The sequence below is a fragment of the Oryctolagus cuniculus genome, chromosome 10 (genome assembly GCF_964237555.1).
Source record: "Oryctolagus cuniculus chromosome 10, mOryCun1.1, whole genome shotgun sequence".
NCBI classification, from domain to species: domain Eukaryota; kingdom Metazoa; phylum Chordata; class Mammalia; order Lagomorpha; family Leporidae; genus Oryctolagus; species Oryctolagus cuniculus.
The window spans coordinates 15,204,118-15,224,751 of NC_091441.1; the positions used below are offsets into that span (position 1 = coordinate 15,204,118).

The 20,634-nt window shown below is 39.2% G+C and overlaps 1 protein-coding gene across 1 annotated transcript in view; it reads left to right on the forward strand.

Moving 5' to 3' along the window:
- VPS4B (vacuolar protein sorting 4 homolog B) overlaps positions 1-20,634 on the forward strand; it is a 38,071-nt gene that overhangs the window by 7,546 nt on the left and 9,891 nt on the right. The window contains exons 2-5 of the mRNA XM_008261441.4: positions 4,519-4,630; positions 5,726-5,882; positions 8,061-8,128; positions 12,502-12,621. Coding sequence (XP_008259663.1) covers positions 4,519-4,630; positions 5,726-5,882; positions 8,061-8,128; positions 12,502-12,621 — 457 coding nt within the window. The remainder of the gene's footprint in view (positions 1-4,518; positions 4,631-5,725; positions 5,883-8,060; positions 8,129-12,501; positions 12,622-20,634) is intronic.

Below are 20,634 nucleotides of genomic sequence, written 5' to 3' on the forward strand. Positions count from 1 at the left end.
TCACTGTGCACTTACTCCTCATGTAGGATCTCTGTCCTTAATGTGCTGTGTATTGAGATTTAATGCTATAACGAGTACTCAAAAATATATTTCACTTTGTGTTTCTATGGGGGTGCAAACTGTTGAAATCTTTACTTAATGTATACTAAACTGATCCTCTGTAAAAAAAAAAAAAAGAAATTATCAATTCCCAACTTGACTCTCACTGGGATTAAACATGACAATAGGTCTGATCTGATTTCATCATCATTTAAAAAAAATCATCTATTATTTTTCACTTTATGTTTCTGTGTGAGAGCAAACTGTTGAAATCCTTACTTAATGTATACTAAGCTGATCTTCTGTATATTAAGATAATCGAAAATGAATCTTGATGTGAATGGAGGGGAGAGGGAGTGGGAAAGGGGAGGGTAGTGGGTGGGAGGGACGGTATGTGGGGGAAGCCATTGTAATCCATAAATCGTACTTTGGAAATTTATATTCATTAAATAAAATTAAAAAAAAAAAAAAAAAAAAAGAAGTTCCCCTTTCATAACCACAGCCACCTCACTTTGTCTTCCATACACCATCCCTGTCTCCTGGCAGAACAAATTTGCTCTCCATCTCTAGTTTTGTCGCTTTGAGGGCATTATATAAATGGAATCATACAGTATGTAACCTTTTAGGGTTGGCTTTTTTCACCTAACATGATTCCCTCAGGATTCATCCCAGTTGTTTGTAACGGTGATTGATTCCTTTTGCTAGTGTACCACGTGGTTTAACCACGCAGCCCTTAAGGACATCTGAACATTCACGTACAGGTTTCAGTATGAACATAAAGCTCTGTTTCCCTGGGGCCAGTGCCCAGGGGTGTAGTTGCTTGTTCATAGAGAAGTTGTGAGTTCAGTTTTGTAGACAAAAACAGCTAGTTTCCTGGAGTGGCTGCACCATTTTACATCCCACCTGCAATGTGGGAGTGATGAGTTCCCTGCGTCCTCACTGGCATTTGGTATTGTATTACCTTAGCCATCTGTGATGAATGCATATGGATATCTCATTGTGTATGTGTTTTTTTTAATTTTATTTATTTATTTTATTTTTGACAGGCAGAGTGGACAGTGAGAGAGAGAGAGACAGAGAGAAAGGTCTTCCTTTTGCCGTTGGTTCACCCTCCAATGGCCGCCGCGGCCGGCACTCTGTGGCCAGCACATCGCGCTGATCCGGAGCCAGGAGCCAGGAGCTTTTCCTGGTCTCCCATGCGGGTGCAGGGCCCAAGTACTTGGGCCATCCTCCACTGCACTCCCGGGCCACAGCAGAAAGCTGGCCTGGAAGAGGGGCAACCGGGACAGAATCCGGTGCCCCAACCGGGACTAGAACCTGGTGTGCTGGCGCCGCAAGGCGGAGGATTGGCCTGTTGAGCCACGGCGCTGGCCCATTGTGTGTTTTTAAGATTTATTTTATTTTATTTGAAAGTCGGAGCTACACAGAGAGAGGAAGAGGTCTTCCATCTGATATTCACTCCCCAAGCCGATCTGAAGCCAGGAGCCAAGAGCTTCCTCTGGGTCTTCCACACTGGTGCAGAGGCCCAAGGACTTGGGCCATCTTCCACTGCTTTCCCAGGCCATAGCTGAGATCTGGATCAGAAGTGGAGCAGCCGGGTCTTGAACTGGCGCCCAAATGTAATGCTGGCCCTTGAGGCCAGGGCGTTAACCCACTGCGCCACAGCGCCAGCCCCTCGTGTGTGGTTTTGATTTGGTGTTTCCTCACTCTCTGATGATGCTGAGCTGCTTTTCCCGTGCTTACTTGGTGTCTGTGTGACCTCTCAGGTGAAATGTCTGTTCACAGCCTTTGTCCATTTCCTAATTGGATTCTTTAACTGTTGCAGTCTAGATACTAGTCTCTAGACACATGATTTGCACATATTCCTCCTTGTCTGCAACTTACCTTTTCATCCTTTTAACAGGATCTTTTATAAAGATTAGTGAGTTTGATCAAGTCCTTTTTTTTTCCCCTTTTATATGTTGTGCTTTTAATGTCAAATCTAAGAATCCTAAGAACCATAGATCCTGGAAATTTTCTTTTTCTCTGAAAGTTTATAGTTTTATGTTTAAAAATTTATTTATTTGAGAAAGATGCAGATAGGTAGACAGATAGCAAGCTCCTGTCTGTCAGTTCACTCTCCAAATGCCTGCAATAGCCACAGCAGGGTCAGGTAAAAGTTGGCAGGTGGGAACCCAATCCAGGTCTTGCATATGGGTGGCAGGGACGTAGCTACCTGATCCATCAGCCGCCGCCTCCCAGGACACACATTAGTAGAAACTTGGAATCGGGAGTGAAGCTGGGACTAGAACCCAGACACCCTGGTATGGGATGTGGATTTTTTAACTGCCAGGCCAGAAACCTGTGCCTAATTTTACATTTTATATATGTTTGTGATCCATTTTCAGTTAAGTTTTACAGGAAGTGTGAGTTTAAGTTGTTTGTTTTTGCCTAAGGATGTGCAGTTGCTCTACCACCATTTTGTAAAAAGTCAAACCTTCTGCCATTGACTTGCTTTTATGTCATTTTCATAAATCATTTGTATATGTTTTTATGCATCTATTTCTGCGAGGGTTTTTAATACAGTAGTCCCCCTTTTCCTTTGGTTTTCTTACTGTGGTTTCAACAACACCTGCTGTCAGTCCCAGTCTGGCTTGACTTGAGAGAGAGACCACATTCACATAACTTTTTATTTCGGTATGTTGTGGTAATTGTTCTTACTTTAATCTCTTACTGTATCTAATTTAGGAATAAAATTTTTCAAGGGCTGGTGCTGTAGTGTAGTAGGTTAAGCCTCTACCTGTGGCACCAGCATCCCATATGGGTGCGTATTTGAGTCCCGGCTGTTCCACGTCTGATCCAGCTCCCTGTTAATGGCCTGGGAAAACAGCGGAAGGTGGTCCAAGTGCTTGGGCCCCTGCACCCACATGGGAGACCCTGAAGGAACTCCTGCTCCTGGCTTTGGATTGGCTTAACTCTGGCCATTGTGACCATTTGGGGAGTAAACTAGCAGGGGGAAGACCTTCCTCTCTGTCTCTCCATCTCTCTGTAACTCTGCCTCTCAAATAAATAAATAAATAAATAAATATTTTTTTTTAAAAAGTGAAAAATGAAAAAAAAACTTTATTACAGGTGTGTGTGTATAGTGGTCCCCTCATATCTAGATTTCTAACATCTCTAGACTGTACCAACCACGGAGCAGAAATATTCATGAAAAAAAATTGTGTTTATATTGAACGTGTACAAATCTTTTTTTTTTCCTTCTTTCCTGTAAATAATACAGTATAACATCTACTTATGTAGTGTGTACCTTGTATCAGGTGTTAGAAGTAATCCACAGATTTTGATATCCACAGAGGCCCTGGATCCAACCTCTCTCAGATTCTCAAGGACGTCAGTATAGGAAACAACATGTAGTACTGTAAGGTTAGGTGTGGTATCCGTAGTTTCAGACATCCATGGGGGTCTTAGAACTTACCCTCCTTGACAGGAAGGATGACTGTACTACAAAAGTTGTCTGTGTTCATTATGGACATTTTTAGAAGTGTGAAAAGGGAGAAAATGAAAACAGTAAAGGCTTATTTAATAGGCTCTGTTAAATTTCCTCCCCTTTTCCTCTGTTTTTTTGTCTGTTTCAAACGGTTGAACTTACGCTGTGAGTTGTATCCTACTTTTTGAAAATGTCCATCATAAACCCTTTTCATATTATTATAAATGTTTATTATTTTTATTTTAATAATCCTTCATTATTCCATCATATGGCATCATTTGACTATTTAAAATTTAAGTTTCGGGGACCGGCACCATGGCTCACTTGGTTAATCCTCTGCCTGGGGCGCCGGCATCCCATATGGGTGCTGGGTTCTAGTCCCAGTTGCTACTCTTCCAGTCCAGCTCTCTGCTGTGGCCCGGGAGTGCAGTGGAGGATGGCCCAAGTGCTTGGGCCCTGCACCCGCATAGGAGACCAGGAAGAAGCTCCTGGCTTCGGATTGGCACAGCGCCAGCCCTGGTGGCCATTAGGGGAGTAAACCAACGGAAGGAAGACCTTTCTCTCTGTCTTTCTCTCACTGTCTATAACTCTACCTGTCAAAAAAAAAAGTTTAAGTTTTCAGGTTTTGTTTTGCTATTTAAAAGTCTTCACTGGTTATTTGGGATTTTATTTGAATTCCTAATTTTTCATTAATATGCTTTAGATACAGCAGCATTTAAGATTTGAAATTTCCCTCAATGCTGTTTTAATTTGAATTTACAGATTATTCAATTATTCCTTGCTAGCCTGAGTTTTACTTTAGTTGACTGAGTTATCTGACTCATAAGTGATTGGTACTAGATAAAATGGTATTTGAGTGGCAAGTTATCCCTATGGCAAATTTAATTTGCATTTAGAATAAGAGATGGATTTGATATTGCTTTTATTTAAAAAAAACTTTTCAATGTGATTATTTCAAACCGAGATATATGCTTTAATTTTAGTGTTCTTATTTTCCCTCCCTCAAACAGAAAGCAATAGATCTTGCTAGCAAGGCGGCACAAGAAGACAAAGCTGGAAACTACGAGGAAGCCCTTCAGCTCTACCAGCATGCTGTGCAATATTTTCTCCATGTGGTCAAATGTAAGGGCATTGTTATTTTTCTTATTTAGAAATGCTGAAAGAAAAGCTTACAGTATTTCATTTATGAAATTTGAAATACAGTGCCAGAAAATTCAGAACTATCCATTTGCCAGAAATTTTCCGCTTTCTTCCTAGTCACTTAAGTACTTAGACTTAGCTAACAAATGTGACACTTCCTAGTTTGTATACCTGAACACATTACAATGTCATATGATCAGTGGAAGTTTTTTTTATGTTATTGGTAGTAAACCCAAATTATGTGACTTCCATAACCATTTCTAACCATATGCTGGAAAAATTCTGTTTTAAAAAATAGTTTGGGAGACATTTTATCCATTTCATTTAATTTCATTTGTGTTTTCCATGAGCTGGGCACTCACTATTCTAGACACTGGGGATACAATAAGGAGGGAAAAAATCAATTAAAAAAAACCGTACCTTTGAGCATCTTAAGTTAACGTGGTTGAATAAGGTTTTTTTTTTTTTAACTTCCCTCTCCATTTAATTTTGAGAATTTGTGTCAAATTAAAGCAAAACTAAGAATTAATGATAACACATAAATAATGGGGCTAATCCATGTGTTGGGTATATTGCCGAAGTCTGCTTTTGAAAATAGCCCTGATGGATGTATTTATATGTAATAAAATTGCTGTATCAGTGATACATATAACATATGACATTTCCATCACTTGTTATTCTTTCAAAATTAATATACACATTAATGGAAAAGATTAATATTGTTTTACTTCTGTTTGATTTTATTGATTTTGTGTGAGGCAAGCAGCTTTCAAATGGTGGAGAGAAAAGGAAACTTAGAAAATACTAAAATTCTTATGATTACTTAACATTAACTGAAAACATCCTCTTGTTTTGTTCAGGTCTTTGTTTGTTTTTTTACACACAAACTCACTATTGGTCTCAACCTTGCCAGAATAAGTAGAAAAGAGTTGATAATCAGTGGTTAGCAAGAGTTACAGACGATCTTGCTTGTCTTCCCCGACATCGACTTCCCCTGTTTAAAAAATGGGTCTGAAGAGCTTAAACAAATTCCTATACCTAACGCTAAAGAAAAAGTCTCTCATTTCTCTTCGGTAGATGAAGCACAAGGTGACAAAGCCAAGCAGAGCATCAGAGCAAAATGCACAGAATATCTTGACAGAGCCGAGAAGCTGAAGGAGTATCTGAAACAGAAGGAGAAAAAGCCACAGAAGCCAGTGAAAGAAGCACAGCCGAGCTCAGCGGATGAGAAGGGGTATGTATAGAAAGAGTTCGGTTTCACTGGAACTTTTTAGTTGTGTACCCATTTCTTTTGTCTAAATCAGTTGTTGGCATCCCCTGGCTCACGGGCCAAAGCTTGTCTGCTGCCTGTTTTTTAAATAAGCTTTACTGGAACACAGCTTCCCCAGTCAGTTACCTACTGTTATCTAAGGCTGCTTTCCTATTGTGTCAACGAAGTTGGTTGGCTGCAGTGGAGAATGTGTGTTGCCAGAACCTAGAGTATGTACAGTCTATGAATATTAAAACCCATTTTGGAAATGTCTTCCTTGATAGGGAATGTACCATTCACAGATGCAGAATTTATTTCTTGAACTTGCAATATGTGTAAGCAGATGGAACACAGATCCTCTCTGACCACGCTTAGTTGGCACACAGTGGCTCCAGGTGATACACTTGACACGAGGCTCTGGGATTGAGTGACCTAGCCTGGTTAGGATTGACAGTAGCGCGGTTCTGGTTAGCTTTAAGGGATATGGTACCTGTAATTCACGGTGCTCAGTGGCAGATGTTTAAGTCATGCTCTGTGGTCACAAGGAATGAGGTGCCTTTTTGGCAGTGTTTTGGGGACTCTGGCTGCTGCCATAGGCCATTTTGAAGAACTTGGAGGAATAGAAGAACTAGACTTGATTGGCTGCGTAGAACCATGTGACAGAACTTGAAGAAAAGTATTAGCTCCGAGTTTTGTATTCTTGACATTCTAAGAATATTTTTTTCTTCAGCACCTACAACACTGACATAATAAAAAATCAGATGACAGTCCGATTATACGAATTATTGAACTACATTTTAACATTTCTTATATGAAAGGACATTTAATGTAAGACAGGGACTCCAAACAAGAAACTAAAGCATTGGGAAGAACTCAGTTGAGCTCAGACGCCAGGACCTGCACCTGCTGCTGAGACTCCCTGGCCAGCGCATTCTCTCCCCGTCCGCGGAGGATCTTCTGGTCGTGCTGCAGTGACCTCTCCTGAAATGGGAACCCATCAGGGAGAACCTGAGGAAAGGGGTCAGGGAAGCAAGTGTGGATTCTTTATCCCTGGGAGGAAAACTCAGCGAGATACCAGGGTTGTTCAAGTAGAGATCACACAGTAAAACCTCTGCCACAGCTCCCTCAGAAAAACCAGTGCTTTCACCTAAAGATGTGGTCTCCTCGTGAGCAGCCCCACCTTCTTGGAGGAAGTTGAGCCGCATGTGGAACCCTGCCTGCAAGGGTGCCTACGAAGGGCAGTGTTCGTAAGTATGGACTCTACAGTCCACACAGCCATGATTGGAGGAAGCTGGAGAGTCAGCTGCAGTATCTGCCTCATCTGTAATCTCCATCCCGCAGTAACCAAGACTAGTCCATGTTGCCCTAAAAGTCTCTTCTTATATTTAAAAAAATGATGTAATGCTATGCGGGTTTTGTTTGTTTGTTTTGTTTTGCTTTATTGCTTTTTGACTCCCAACATTGTGTTAGGAATATCTTAATAATAAATTATTTCTCCAATATAATGTTTAAAGATTACAATATTTTATTACATGCTAATTGCTAGAATTGAACATCAGTTATTTCTGTTTTTTCCCCCCTTTTGTGAACACTGAGGGCATGATTATCCTTGTAGTCAAATCCTTGAGTTCATTTTGAATTATTTTCCTCAAGATAAATGTGTAGGTAAGAGGTACCTGGTTGGCCCACCTATTCTTTGGGTTCAGTTCATTTTCATCAGGAAACTTACCCATCCTTGTGGAAAACTCAGACTAAGAGTTACAGGCCTTTGTGCCTTACATGATTAGTGTTCCGGGGCTTTGCTCCTAGTGTGACCTCTTGCTCTGATGTGTACTTTGCCTGGTCCTGATGGATTTTTTTTCTGATTTACAATTCTGTGTGGCACATGCATTTGTGAATTCGTACATGATAGGTATGTCATGGGGACTTGGAATTAGTTCCTGACTTCTTTCTGGTCTTTTTGTCCTTTACATGTTCCTTATTCCCTGTTAATTGATAATGTGCCTGCTTCCTGTTATACTTAATATATTATCAAAAATAGTGAAATGTCAATGTCTTGTTTTTCCATTTAAATTACAAATATTTTGGGGAATCTTTCCTTCGTTTTTGCTTTATTTGATAGCAGCAAGTGATCATTTGAACATATTAAATTCTTTCTATTAGGAATGACAGTGATGGGGAAGGAGAATCTGACGATCCTGAAAAAAAGAAACTGCAGAATCAGCTTCAAGGTTGCTTTAGATTTCATTTTTTAAACTTATTATCTTATTTAAAAAAAAAAGAAACACCTCAGTGAATTGTGTATTTGTAGTGTATTTTTTCTCTCCTCTCTGCATTTAAGTGAAGGTCAAGAAGTGGCTTTGGTTCCCAGGGTGTCACATGCTGGCTTTGTTAGCATTTTCACAGAGTGTGCACTCGCAGGTCTCTAGTAGTTCAGTTTTTTATAGTGAGGATGCTGGTTTTTTTTGTTTTATATCTGCCTGTAAAAGGCTGTCCTTTAGCTTACTCTCTTTCACTGTATTTTCCCTCTTGTAGAGAACTCAGCGTTTATACTCTTAGCGTGCTACAAAATCTAATGGGTTAATTAAATTTACTGTCAGATGAGCAGGATGGATTAGGAATACATTTGGCATTTACTGCTATTGCTACCGCTGAGTCATTGATAGTTTATTTCATGTTTCCTACCTGCTCTTCCTCATCCGCTTTTTTTTTTTTTTTTTTTTTTTTTTTTTTTTGACAGGCAGAGTGGACAGTGAGAGAGAGAGACAGAGAGAAAGGTCTTCCTTTGCCGTTGGTTCACCCTCCAATGGCCGCCGCTGCAGCCGGCGCACCGCGCTGATCCTGGCAGGAGCCAGAAGCCAGGTGCTTTTCCTGGTCTCCCATGGGGTGCAGGGCCCAAGCACCTGGGCCATCCTCCACTGCACTCCCTGGCCACAGCAGAGGGCTGGCCTGGAAGAGGGGCAACCGGGACAGAATCCGGCGCCCCAACCGGGACTAGAACCCGGTGTGCCGGCGCCGCAAGGTGGAGGATTAGCCTATTGAGCCACGGCGCCGGCTCCTCATCCGCTTTTTAATGCTCTGATTTACGTTTATCTGTTTGCATTGCCTTTGAGCTCTTTAAGCCTTCTGCTTTTACCTTGAGCAACATAAAAGCACTTGCACACCACTGCAGTGCCATAATGGAAAGGCAAAGATTTTGGCTCCATTCCAATCTCAATTCCACACCAAGAATCTCAATTTCACACCAAAAATCTGGATTGCACACCGAGGTCTGCTGTTAAAAACTTTATAATTGTGGACAAGTTCCTTAACCTCCTAGTCTGAGTCCCTATCCTTGAAATGAAAATTCATAATACCTTCCTTTCAGGGCTTTTATAAGATTAATGGCAGTGGAAAAACTACCTTATGTTTCAGCTGACAAATTCTAGAGACTCGATAAATCGGTGACTCTATGTATTTAAAAGGCGTCTGTTGGGGTTGCCATGGCGCAGCAGGGGTAAGTCACCGCCAGTTGCCATGCTGATATCCCAAATCCGAGTGCCAGTTCTACTCATTCTTACTCTGTGCTTCTGATCCAGCAAATGCACCTGGGAATGCAGCAGATGATCCAAGTGCTTGCACCCCTGGAGTTGCTGACTCCTAGCATCGGGCTGGCCCAGCCCTAGGTGTTGCAGCCATTGGGGCGTGAACCAGTGGATAGATGATTACTGTGTGTGTGTGTGTGTGTGTGTGTGTGTTTCTATGTCTGTTTCTGTTTCTGTTTCTCCCTGTCACTTTGCCTTTCAAATAAGTAAATACAATTTTTTTAAAAAGGCATCTATTTAATTTCTGGCTTCTTAATTGCTGAGTTTAGATTTTCTTTTTTTATTTCAGAGGGTTTTTTTAGCTAATGATTTTTTCAAATTAAATTATAGGTTATAGGTAGGATGTATCTATTCATTTGAATCTTACCAAATAGAATGCATAACTGGTCAAGATTCTTAAATGGATGTAGCTTCATCCTTGGTTACTGAAGAGTGAATATACCTAGCTGAGCAGACCTTTATCCTTGTTTTACTAGCCTTCTCAATTTGGTAATAGGGCTGTCTTACCTACCGCACTGGAATGTGTAGAAGAACAGGGTGTGGATAGTATCTTAAACACAGTACAATTAATAAGGACTCAGACCATTTTGTATGCCAAGAATTTCAATGGTTGATATAGTCCAAGGGCAGAAACTTCTGTGTACAACTGTGTTCCTACTGCCTGAAGCAGTCTTTCTCTCTCTCTCTCTCTTTGAAGTGGTATCTCGTTCTCGCTCACAACTTCTTGCTTTCTCTCTCTCACACACATACCACTTAGTATTTGTTGGGTAACTTAGTGGTATGCCAAGTATAGGACAAGCAACATTTTCAGTCTGCTGTACTGGTTTTGTTCTCATCTCTACCCACCCCCTACCCACCCACCCCAGTGAAAATTGGATTCTATCCTTTATTTGACAAAGATATATCCAACTTTTTAATAGCAGTTTTGATAAGGGACAGTTTTTTTTTTAAGTGCATGCAGAAATTTCCTCAGAATTTCATAATAAAATGCAATAGGAAAGGTGTTCCAGCCTTTCTTATCTGACAATCCATTTTTCCCCTCATCTTTTAATTTAATGAACTGCTGATAGATTTCATAATATACACTTTTTAAAATCTTTTCTTTTTTCCTGAAACACTAGTATAATTTTGTTTCAGATTATGACATTAAGTGTAACTTGATTGTTAAAATTAAAAATATATTTATGCTTTGAGCTTTCTGTTAAAGTTTGGTGTTTAGTATTTATCAGCAAGTATTCCAAAGTCATCTTTCAACTTTAAGGAGAAAAGTATTAGATAAGTGGGAGAATAAATTGACAAAAAAAAATCTATCCTGTAATGTAGATATTTTCTCAATTGGGATTATTAACCTTAATGGAATTAAAAAAAATGAATTGACATTTTTCTTCATTCTACTCTGTACTTTCAGGGTACAAAAATCATGGTTTCATTTAACTTTAGTAACCAAAGAATTTCATGATGTTGGGGAATAAATTTCTGAGTATAACTAGCTTTTGGGTAGTAGTTGATCTTTCCTAATGAAAAGAAATAACCTATAAAACTTAATTTCATAGATCAGTCATTAGATTGTATATGTCGTAGTGTTATACTTAAAACAGCTATACATCTTAGAACAGGTTGCTTAATAGTTGTAGTTGAGGTTTTTCCATGTGCTAGAAAACTGGAGAAATCATTTGATAATAGATAACTAGAAAATTTTGCCAGCTAGTTACATTGAAAGAAATCTTTGTTGGATTTATTGCAGTAATTGCTATGAATTGTGACTACGCTGCATTCAGAAACTAAATCATTCATTTGTGTAACTTAGTTAAGTTTCAAAAATTATAAATAGGCCTTTTGGAGTCAAATAGAAAATTGGGTAAATCTCAGGGAAGTATTGCAGATCTAAAGGGATAAACGGCCTTTTCTGTCATCTGCTCCCATTCCATTCCATCCCTTCCTCTCCTTTCCCTTTTCCTTCCATCTGTCTCGTCTTCAGTTAGAGCTGTGGGGCATATTTTCCTTTTTTGTGAGGAGCGCAGTAGATCACCTTTTGATTAACAGGAGAAATATCACAGGAGTGCTTCAAAAAGTTTATGGAAAATGGAATTAGAAGATAATTTTTGATGCAAAAAAGGGTTTAAACCCATGCATATGAGGGGTCATCAAAAAAGCTCATGGGAATTGTGTATTATGAAAAACTGTATTTCAATTTTTTTTCACCAAAATGAACTTATCTTTTTTTTTTTTTTTTTTTTTTTTTTTTTTGACAGGCAGAGTGGACAGTGAGAGAGAGAGAGAGAAAGGTCTTCCTTTTGCCGTTGGTTCACCCTCCAATGGCCGCCGTGGCCGGCGAGCTGCGGCCGGCGCACCGCACTGATCCGATGGCAGGAGCCAGGAGCCAGGTGCTTCTCCTGGTCTCCCATGGGGTGTGAGGCCCAAGGACTTGGGCCATCCTCCACTGCACTCCCTGGCTACAGCAGAGAGCTGGCCTGGAAGAGGGGCAACCGGGACAGAATCCGGCGCCCTGACCGGGACTAGAACCCGGTGTGCCGGCGCTGCTAGGCGGAGGATTAGCCTAGTGAGCTGTGGCGCCGGCCAGAACTTATCTTTTAATTCCATTCTCTACTAGCCTTTGAAGCACCCTAATAGATCAACATTTATTGAATAAGTACTTTTGGTACTCTAGAATGGATGTTTCCAAATTATAACTACTTCATATAATGTGTAGTGCTTTTCCAAATACTGTATTATTCATTGTGTCATTTCCTCCTTCCACTAACCTAAGCAGTTTGGATAGATGGTAATATTTTCATTTCATGAATGAGGAAGCAGAAATAGATTAAGTGGCTTACTAGTTATGTAGTCACCCACCAGATTCCTGTCTACCTCAAGAACTACTCCTTCATCAGGCTATTTCAGACATATTTATAGCACCTAATACTTTTCCAAATAATTTTAAACATCATTATTTTGTATTGTCTTCTAACTTTTGATGAAACAAACTTCCTTAATTTAAAGATGACATACATTCTTTGTAGGTGCCATTGTTATAGAGCGACCAAATGTGAAATGGAGTGATGTAGCTGGTCTTGAAGGAGCCAAAGAAGCACTTAAGGAGGCTGTGATACTGCCTATTAAATTTCCTCATTTATTCACAGGTGAGGTGACTTCTCATTAATTTTATTTAATGACTCTTAATAAGCATTGATGACTGAAGTAAAGCATTGTGAATTCTTGTCACCATATCGTGTCACTATATCATTAAAGTCAGACTGTTACAAGGTGATGATAATATCTTTACACATAGATGTTTTATTTCCTGTGCATATCCAAATTTCCACTATATAGATTGCAAAACAACTTAAATGTCAACCATAGCGCATAGGGTAATCTCTGATGTGCATAGTAGAATACTGTGTACTCATTAGCATATGGTATACATCTGCAGTGACAAGTTTAAATGTATATTATGCTTTGTTAAAGAATGTCTACACTGGGGCAGTGTTGTGGCACAACAAGTTAAGTCACTGCCTGCGACATCAGCATCCCATTGTCTAAGCAGTGGTTCAAGTGTTCACTGCTCTGCTTCTGATCCAGCTCCCTGCTAGTGCACCTGAGAAAGCAGCAGGAGATGGCCCAAATCCTTGGACCCCGTCTCCACATAGGCGACCTGGGTTCTAGGTCCTGGCTTCAGCCTGGCTCAGCCCTAGCCATTGCAGTCACTTGGGACATAATCAAAGGATGGAAGATCTCTGTGTCTTCCCCCACCTCCCACCTGTCAAATAAATAAATATTTTTTTAAAAGTCTACATCTGTTACAAAGATCAGAAAGCAAGTTATAAAATCTGTATAGTATGATTCCATGCTTATTGTGTAGTCTGATTCCATGTTTGTTAGATAAATGTATATGCGGAGAAGTACATGTAGAGGGACTGACATAAAAATGTTACTGTGTACCTAGGAGATAAGACTTTAGATGATTTTTACTTTTGACTTCCACCTGAACTTTTTTGCAATAGTCATGTATTTTTTAAGAGAATTCCATTTCTTAAAAAAGAGGTGTAAGAATTAGTTAGCTGCTTCAGATGAAGCTCATATCCTCCCGAGACAAAGAGGTGGATCCTTTCTCCCTGTGAGGAGGAAGTTGCTGACCCACCATCTGGAGAGAGTTTAAAATTCTGGTTCCAGCAGAAGCATTCCTTCACATTGTCCTTTTTGTCACTGGTAGCCTTTGTCTGTAATAAGGCTAGCCTCACAGTCTTAACGGTCAAACAGACTTTTCTTTTTGAGATCAAGTTGACTTCATGTAGAGAGGTGTTAGCCTCAACATGAACAGATCCAGACAGGGCTGTCCTACAGAACAGTAATGAAGGGCAAAGAACCAGTGGGGCCATGTGCTGTCCCTGTACTTTTGAGGTGTCACAGCCTACCATCTGGAATATGAAAAAAAACAGTATAAAGGTTGACATCATAATACTATAAAGGTATAAAACCATGATTGAACTAATTTACATTTCTTTTACCAGTGTTTCCTGAATGTGAGTCATTTATGTATTACTTCATTAATTTTTCTTTTATTCTTTTTTACTTTTCTAAAATCACTTTTTTCCAAAGATTTATTTATTTATCTGAAAGGCATAATTCTCAAAGAGAAAGTGAATGTGCCCTTCTTTCTTGAGAAGGACTTGGCTTATTGATACCCGGGTCACTCTGGGCTCATTCTCCACCATAGAGAGGCAAACTTGTTCCCAGGACCCAAGTAAGAAAACCCGAAGAGACAAAGTGATCTTCTGTCCACTGATTCACTCCTCAGATGGCTGCAGCAGGGCTGGGTCAGGCTGAAGCCAGAAGCCTGGAACTCCATCCAGGTCTCTAGTTGAGTGGCAGGGGCCTAAGTACTTGAGCCATCTTCTGCTTTTTTACTAAGGACATTTGCAGGGAGCTGAATTGGCATGCTCATATAGGATGCTGAGGTTGCAGGCAGCAGTTTTACCTGCTGCGCCACAATGCTGGGCCTAATCACTGACTTTCTAGAACAGACTCTTTTTTTATAGTGCAAATATGTGAAGACATGCAGGAACCCATAAATGTTCAGCTTCCTTAATTATCACAGGCTGTGCCATGTGGACATCTCAGACCAAGACCACACTCCCAGTAACCTAGCAGTCACCCTCCTGCCTCTTTCCTCCCTGTTGGTCATCACTCTCTGACTTGCAACACTATAGATGATTTTGCCCTTTTTTAAACTTTAAATTATCTCACTTTTTTTTTTTTAAGATTTATTTATTTATTTGAAGGCGGAGGTAGAGAGAGGCAGAGAAAGAGATCTTCCATCTGCTGGTTCACTTCCCAGTTGCCCGCAATGACCAGAGCTGGGCCATTCCGAAGCCAGGAGCTTCTTCAGGGTCTCCCACATGGGCGCAGAGGTCCAAGGACTTGGGCCATCCTCTGCTGCTTTCCCAGGCCATAGCAGAGAGCTGGATCGGAAGTGGAGCAGCTGGGTCACGAACTGCTGCCCATATAGGATGCCGGCACTGCACACAGCAGCTTTACCTGCTTCACCATAGCACTGGCCCCTCTCACATATTTTTACTTAGTAACACTGTTTTAATAATTTTTTGTCTGTAAGTGAAAAATATGATTTTTTTGATAAATATTTTTTAAAAATTATTTAAAAGGCATTTGATTACCACCTAAAACTATTTCATATAATACCAGCAGTATACACTGACTTATAATTGCATACATTTAAAATGGGAAGATAGGAGCAGGCGTTTGGTTCAGTAGTTAAGACACCACTGGGGCAGAAACACCCCTTATTTGAGTGCCTCTGTTCAGGTCCTGCCTCTACAGGCTATTGTGCATCCTGGGAGGCATCAGGTAATGACTCCAGTAGCTAAGTCCCTGCCACCCCTGTGGATTGAATTCCTGGCTCTTGGCTTCAGTCTGACCCAGCCCCAGCAGTTGCAGGTATTTGAAGAGTGAGCCAGGAGATAGGGTATCTGTCTCTCTCTCTCTTTCTCTCTCTCTCTCTCTGCCTTTTAAACAGAGTAATAGGAAGATAGGATTTTAAATAAAAGTTGAAGCTTTTGTAACAATGATAGTTTTGCCATTAACCATCTATATATCATTCTTTTTAAAATTTTTTAAATTTCATTTTATTTATTTGAGAGGTAGACATTCCCCATCTGCTGGTTCACTTCCCAAATGCCTGCAGTGACTAGGGGTAGGCCCGGCCAAAGCCTGGAGCTGGGAACTCAATCCAGGTCTTCCAAGTGGGTGGCAGGAACCCAACCACTTGAGCCATAAACACTGCTTCCCAGGATCTGCACCAGCAAGAAGCTGGAATCAGGAGACTGAGCCAGAACTTGAACCCAGGCACCCTGATGTGGCCATTTTAACTGCTAGGCTAAAGTCCGCCTCACTATCCTGTGTTTATCATTCTTTTGTAGACACTTTGTACTCATTCACAGTTTCTACCTAGTAGGTTTTAAAATGTGTGTTTGATATTTATTGCCAGCTATAATTCAGCCCAGTTTATTTTAAGCAGCATTTAATTTCTCATTATCAAAATTGTGCAATGGAATTATCTGTTCACTTGCTCTATTTTGACAAAATTAGGAGTTAACATAGAGTTTCTTTATTATTCCCCAACTGGGGAGATTAATCTGTAATTCTAACCTACGCTTCCTTATGAAATCAAGAAGGCAGTAGAAAGTCACAAGTCATCCAAACTCTTGGGTAGTAGGTTTACTCCTCCAAAGTTAATAAATATTTCAAAGAAAATCTTTCCATTTGCTGTTCCTTTATGGATATGCAATATTCTGGAATTATGGAATATATTCTGGCATGGAGCAGTGTGCATAGACACTTGAAATCGCCTTTACTTGAACTCTGTTGCTCCATTATACTGTAAATGAGGACAGAGATCATTTTGTCTGTCTGCACATTATGATTTCCATGCATAGGATTGAATGAACAAGCAAATGCACTTCCTGTTTGAAGGCCCATATTTACATCAACACATTTTTGACAAAGTTGTCTCTAGATATATGAGACATACTTGGAATGACTTACTTTATTTTTACTTTTATTTTTCCCCCAGAAACCTCTTATTTAAGGAATACAAACTTCAAACATTTCTTAAATACAACTTTTGGAATACAGTGATTCTTCCCATCATACCTGCCCTCCCACCCACAATCCCATTCCTCCTCCTCCTCCCTCTCCTATTCCCATTCTTATTTTTTACTAAGAGCTATTTTCAATTGACTTGATATACATGCAGTTAACTATAGACTAAGTAAAGAATTCAACAAATTGTATTAAAAAAAAAAAAGAAACCTGTTCCTTAATAGTTGAGACAAGAGCTATTCAAAGTCATTGCATCTCGAAGTGTTAATTTCAGTGCTCTATTAGTTATCACAGATCAGGGGCAATATATGGTATTTGTCCTTTTGGAACTGGCTTATTTCACTTGGTATGATGTTTTCCAGTTTCATCCATTTTGTTGCAAATGATAGGATTTCATTTTTTTTTTTACCTCTGTGTAATATCCATGGTGTACATATCCCATAATTTCTTTATCCAGCTCCAGTTGACAAGCACTTGGGTTGATTCCATATCGTAGCTATTGTGAATTGAGCTGCAATAAACATGGGGGTACAGATAACTCTTTCATATGCTGATTTCATTTCCCTAAGGTGAATTATTCCCAGAAGTGGGATGGTTGGATCTTATGGAAGGTCTATATTCAGATGTCTGAGGTATCGCCATACTGTCTTTCACAGTAGCTGTAGCAGATTACATTCTCACCAACAGTGGATTAGGGTGCCTTTTTCTCCACATCCTTGCCAGCATTTATTATTTGTTGGTGTCATATGAAAACCATTCTAACTGGGATGGGGTGAAACCTCATTGTGGTTTTGATTTGCATTTCTCTGACGGCTAGTGATTCTGAATCTTTTTTTCATGTGTCAGCCATTTGGATTTCTTCTTTTAAAAAATGTCTGTTTAAGTCCTTTGCCCATTTTTTCACTGGTTTGTTTGTTTTGTTGTTGTTGAGTTTCTTGATCTCTTTATATATTCTGGTTATTAATCCTTTATCTATTGCATAGTTTGCAAACAATTTCTCCCATTCTGTCGGTTGCCTTTTCACTTTACTGAGTGTTGTTTTTGCAGTGCAGAAGCTTCTCGATTTGATGTAATCCCATGTTAATTCTGGCTTTGATTTCCTGTGCCTCTGGGGTCTTTTTCAAGAACTCATTGCCTATGCCAATGTTGTCTCATAATTTGATGATATCAGGTCAAAGATTTAGGTCTTTGATCCATTTTGAGTGGATTTTTTTGTCAGGTGTAAGGTACGGGTCTTTCTTTACACTTCTGCATGTGGAGATCCAGTTTTCCCAGCCCCCTTTGTTGAAGAGACTATCCCTGCTCTAGGGATTGATTTTAGCTCCTTTGTCAAGAATAAGTTGGTGGTAGATGCATAGGTTGATTTCTGGCATTTCTATTCTGTTCCATTGAGCTACCCATCAGATTTTGTTTGTTTGTTTGTTTGTTTGTTTGTTTTTTGCCACTACAAGTCTCTTTTGATTGTAACTGTCCTGTAGTATGTCTTGAAATCTGGTATTGTGATGTCTCCAGCTTTTTGTTGTTATTGTTGTTGTATAAGATTGCTTTAGCTATTTGGGGTTTCCTGTGTGTCCATATGAATTTCAGCATCTTTTTTTTCTGTATCTGAGGGGAGTGTCCTTAGGATTTTGGTTGGTATCGTGTTGAATTTGTAAATTGTTTTTGGTAGTATGGATATTTTGATGATAATGATTCTTCCAATCCATGAACATAGAAAATTTTTTCCATTTCTTTGTGTCTTCTATTTTTTTTAATGCTTTGTAATTCTCATCTTAGAGATTGTTTACATTCTTGGTTAAATTTATTCCAAGATACTTGATTTTTTTTTTTTTTGGTAGCTATTGTGAATAGAATTGATCTTTAGAAGTTCTTTCTCAGTCATTGGATTGTCTGTATACAATGGCTGTTGATTTTTGTATGTTGATTTTATATCCTGCCACTTTATCAAATTCCTCTTTGAGTTCAAATAGTCTCTTAAGTAGAGTTTTTTGGATCCCCTATATATAGAAACATGTCATCTGCTGATAGGGATAGTTTGACTTCTTCCTTCCCAATTCATATCCCTTTGATTTCTTTTTCTTGTCTAATGGGTCTGGCTAAAACTTCCAAGACTATATTGAATAGCATTGCTGAGAGTGGGCATCCTTATCTGGTTCCAGATCTCAGTAGGGATGCTTCCAACTTCTCCTCATTCAATATGCTGGCCATGGGTTTTTCATAAATTGTCTTGATTGTGTTGAGGAATGTTCCTTCTATACCCAATTTGCTTAAAGTTTTCATCATGAAAGGGTGTTGTGTTTTATCAAATGCTTTTTCTGCATCTATTAAGATAATCATATGGCTTTTGTTTTTCAGTTTGTTAATGTGATGTATCACATTGGATGGTTTGCAAATGTTGAACCACCCCTGCATACCTGGGATAAATCTCACTTGTCTGGGTGAATGATCTTTTGATGTGTCGCTGGATTCAATTGGCTAGTATTTTGTTGAGGAATTTTGGGTCTATGTTCATCTGGGAAATTGGTCTGTAGTCCCCTTTGCCTGTTGTATCTTTTTCTGGTTTAGAAATTAAGGTGATGCTGGTTTCATAGAAAGAATTTGGGAGGATTCTCTCCCTTTCAGTCGTTTTGAATAGCTTGAGAAGAATTGGAGTTAATTCTTCCTTTACTGTCTGGTAGAATTCAGCAGTGAAGCCATCAGATCCTGGGCTTCTCTTTGCTTGGGGGGTCTTTACTACTTATCCAGTTTCCATCTTGGTTATTGATCTGTTTAGGTTTTCTGTGTCTTCATGGCTCAATTTAGGTTGGTTGTATGTGTCCAGGAATCTACCCATTTCTTCTAGGTTTCTCTATTGATTGGCATATAGTTCTCTGTAGTAATTTCTGATGATTCTTTTTATTTCTGTGGTGTCTGTTATATTTCCTAATTTTATTGCTTTGGGTCTTCTCCCTCTTTTTTTTTTTTGGATAGTTGGGCCAGTGGTATGTCAATTTTTTTTATTGTTTCAAACAATTAGCTTTTTTTTTGTCTTTTGTATTTTTTTGGTTTCTATTTTTGTTTATTTCTTCTTTAATTTTAATTATTTCTTTTCTCCTACTAGTTTTTGAGTTTGGTTTGCTGTTATTTTTCTAGGTCCTTGAGATGCATTGATAGCTCATTTATTTGGTGCCTTTCTAATTTCTTGATGTAGGCACCAATTGCTATAAACTTTCCTCTTAACACCGCTTTTGCTGTATCCCATAAGTTTTTATATGTTGTAATTGTCATCTTCATTTGTTTCCAGAATGTTTTTGATTTCTCTATTTCTTCAGTGACCCACTGTTCATTCAGAAGCATGTTGTTCAGTCTCCATGTATTTACATATGTTATAGAGATTCTTGAATTGCTGATTTCTAGCTTCATTCCATTGTGGTCAGAGAAGATGGTATGATTTCAATTTCTTTGAATTTGCTGAGACTTGCTTTATGGCCTAGCATGTGGTCTATCCAAGTTCCATGCACTGCTGAGAAGAATGTGTATCCTGCATCTATAGGATGAAAAGTTCTGTAGATATCCTTTAGGTCTGTTTGGTCTATAGTGTTGATTAACTGTTGTTTCCTTGCTGATTTTCTGTCTGGTTGATCTGTCCATTGCTGAAAGTGAAGCATTGGAGTCTCCCATTACCATTGTATTGGAGCCTATATCTCCCTTTAGGTCCCTTTACATTTCTTTTAAATAGCTAGGTACCCTGTAATTAAGTGCATATACATTTATAATAGTCACATCTTCCTGTTGAATTGAGTCCTTAATCATTGCATAGTGCCCTTCTGTGTATCTTTTAACAGTTTTTGTGTTAAAGTCTATTTTGTCTGATGTTAGGATGGCTACACCAGCTATTTTTGGTTCTGTTAACATAGAATATATTTTTCCATTCTTCTACCTTTCAGCTGTGTGTATCTTTGTTGGTGAGATGTGTTTCTTGTAAATATCAAATAGAAGAGTTTTTTTTTTTTTAATCCATTCAGCCAGTCCTGTATCGCTTTATATTGGAGAGTTGA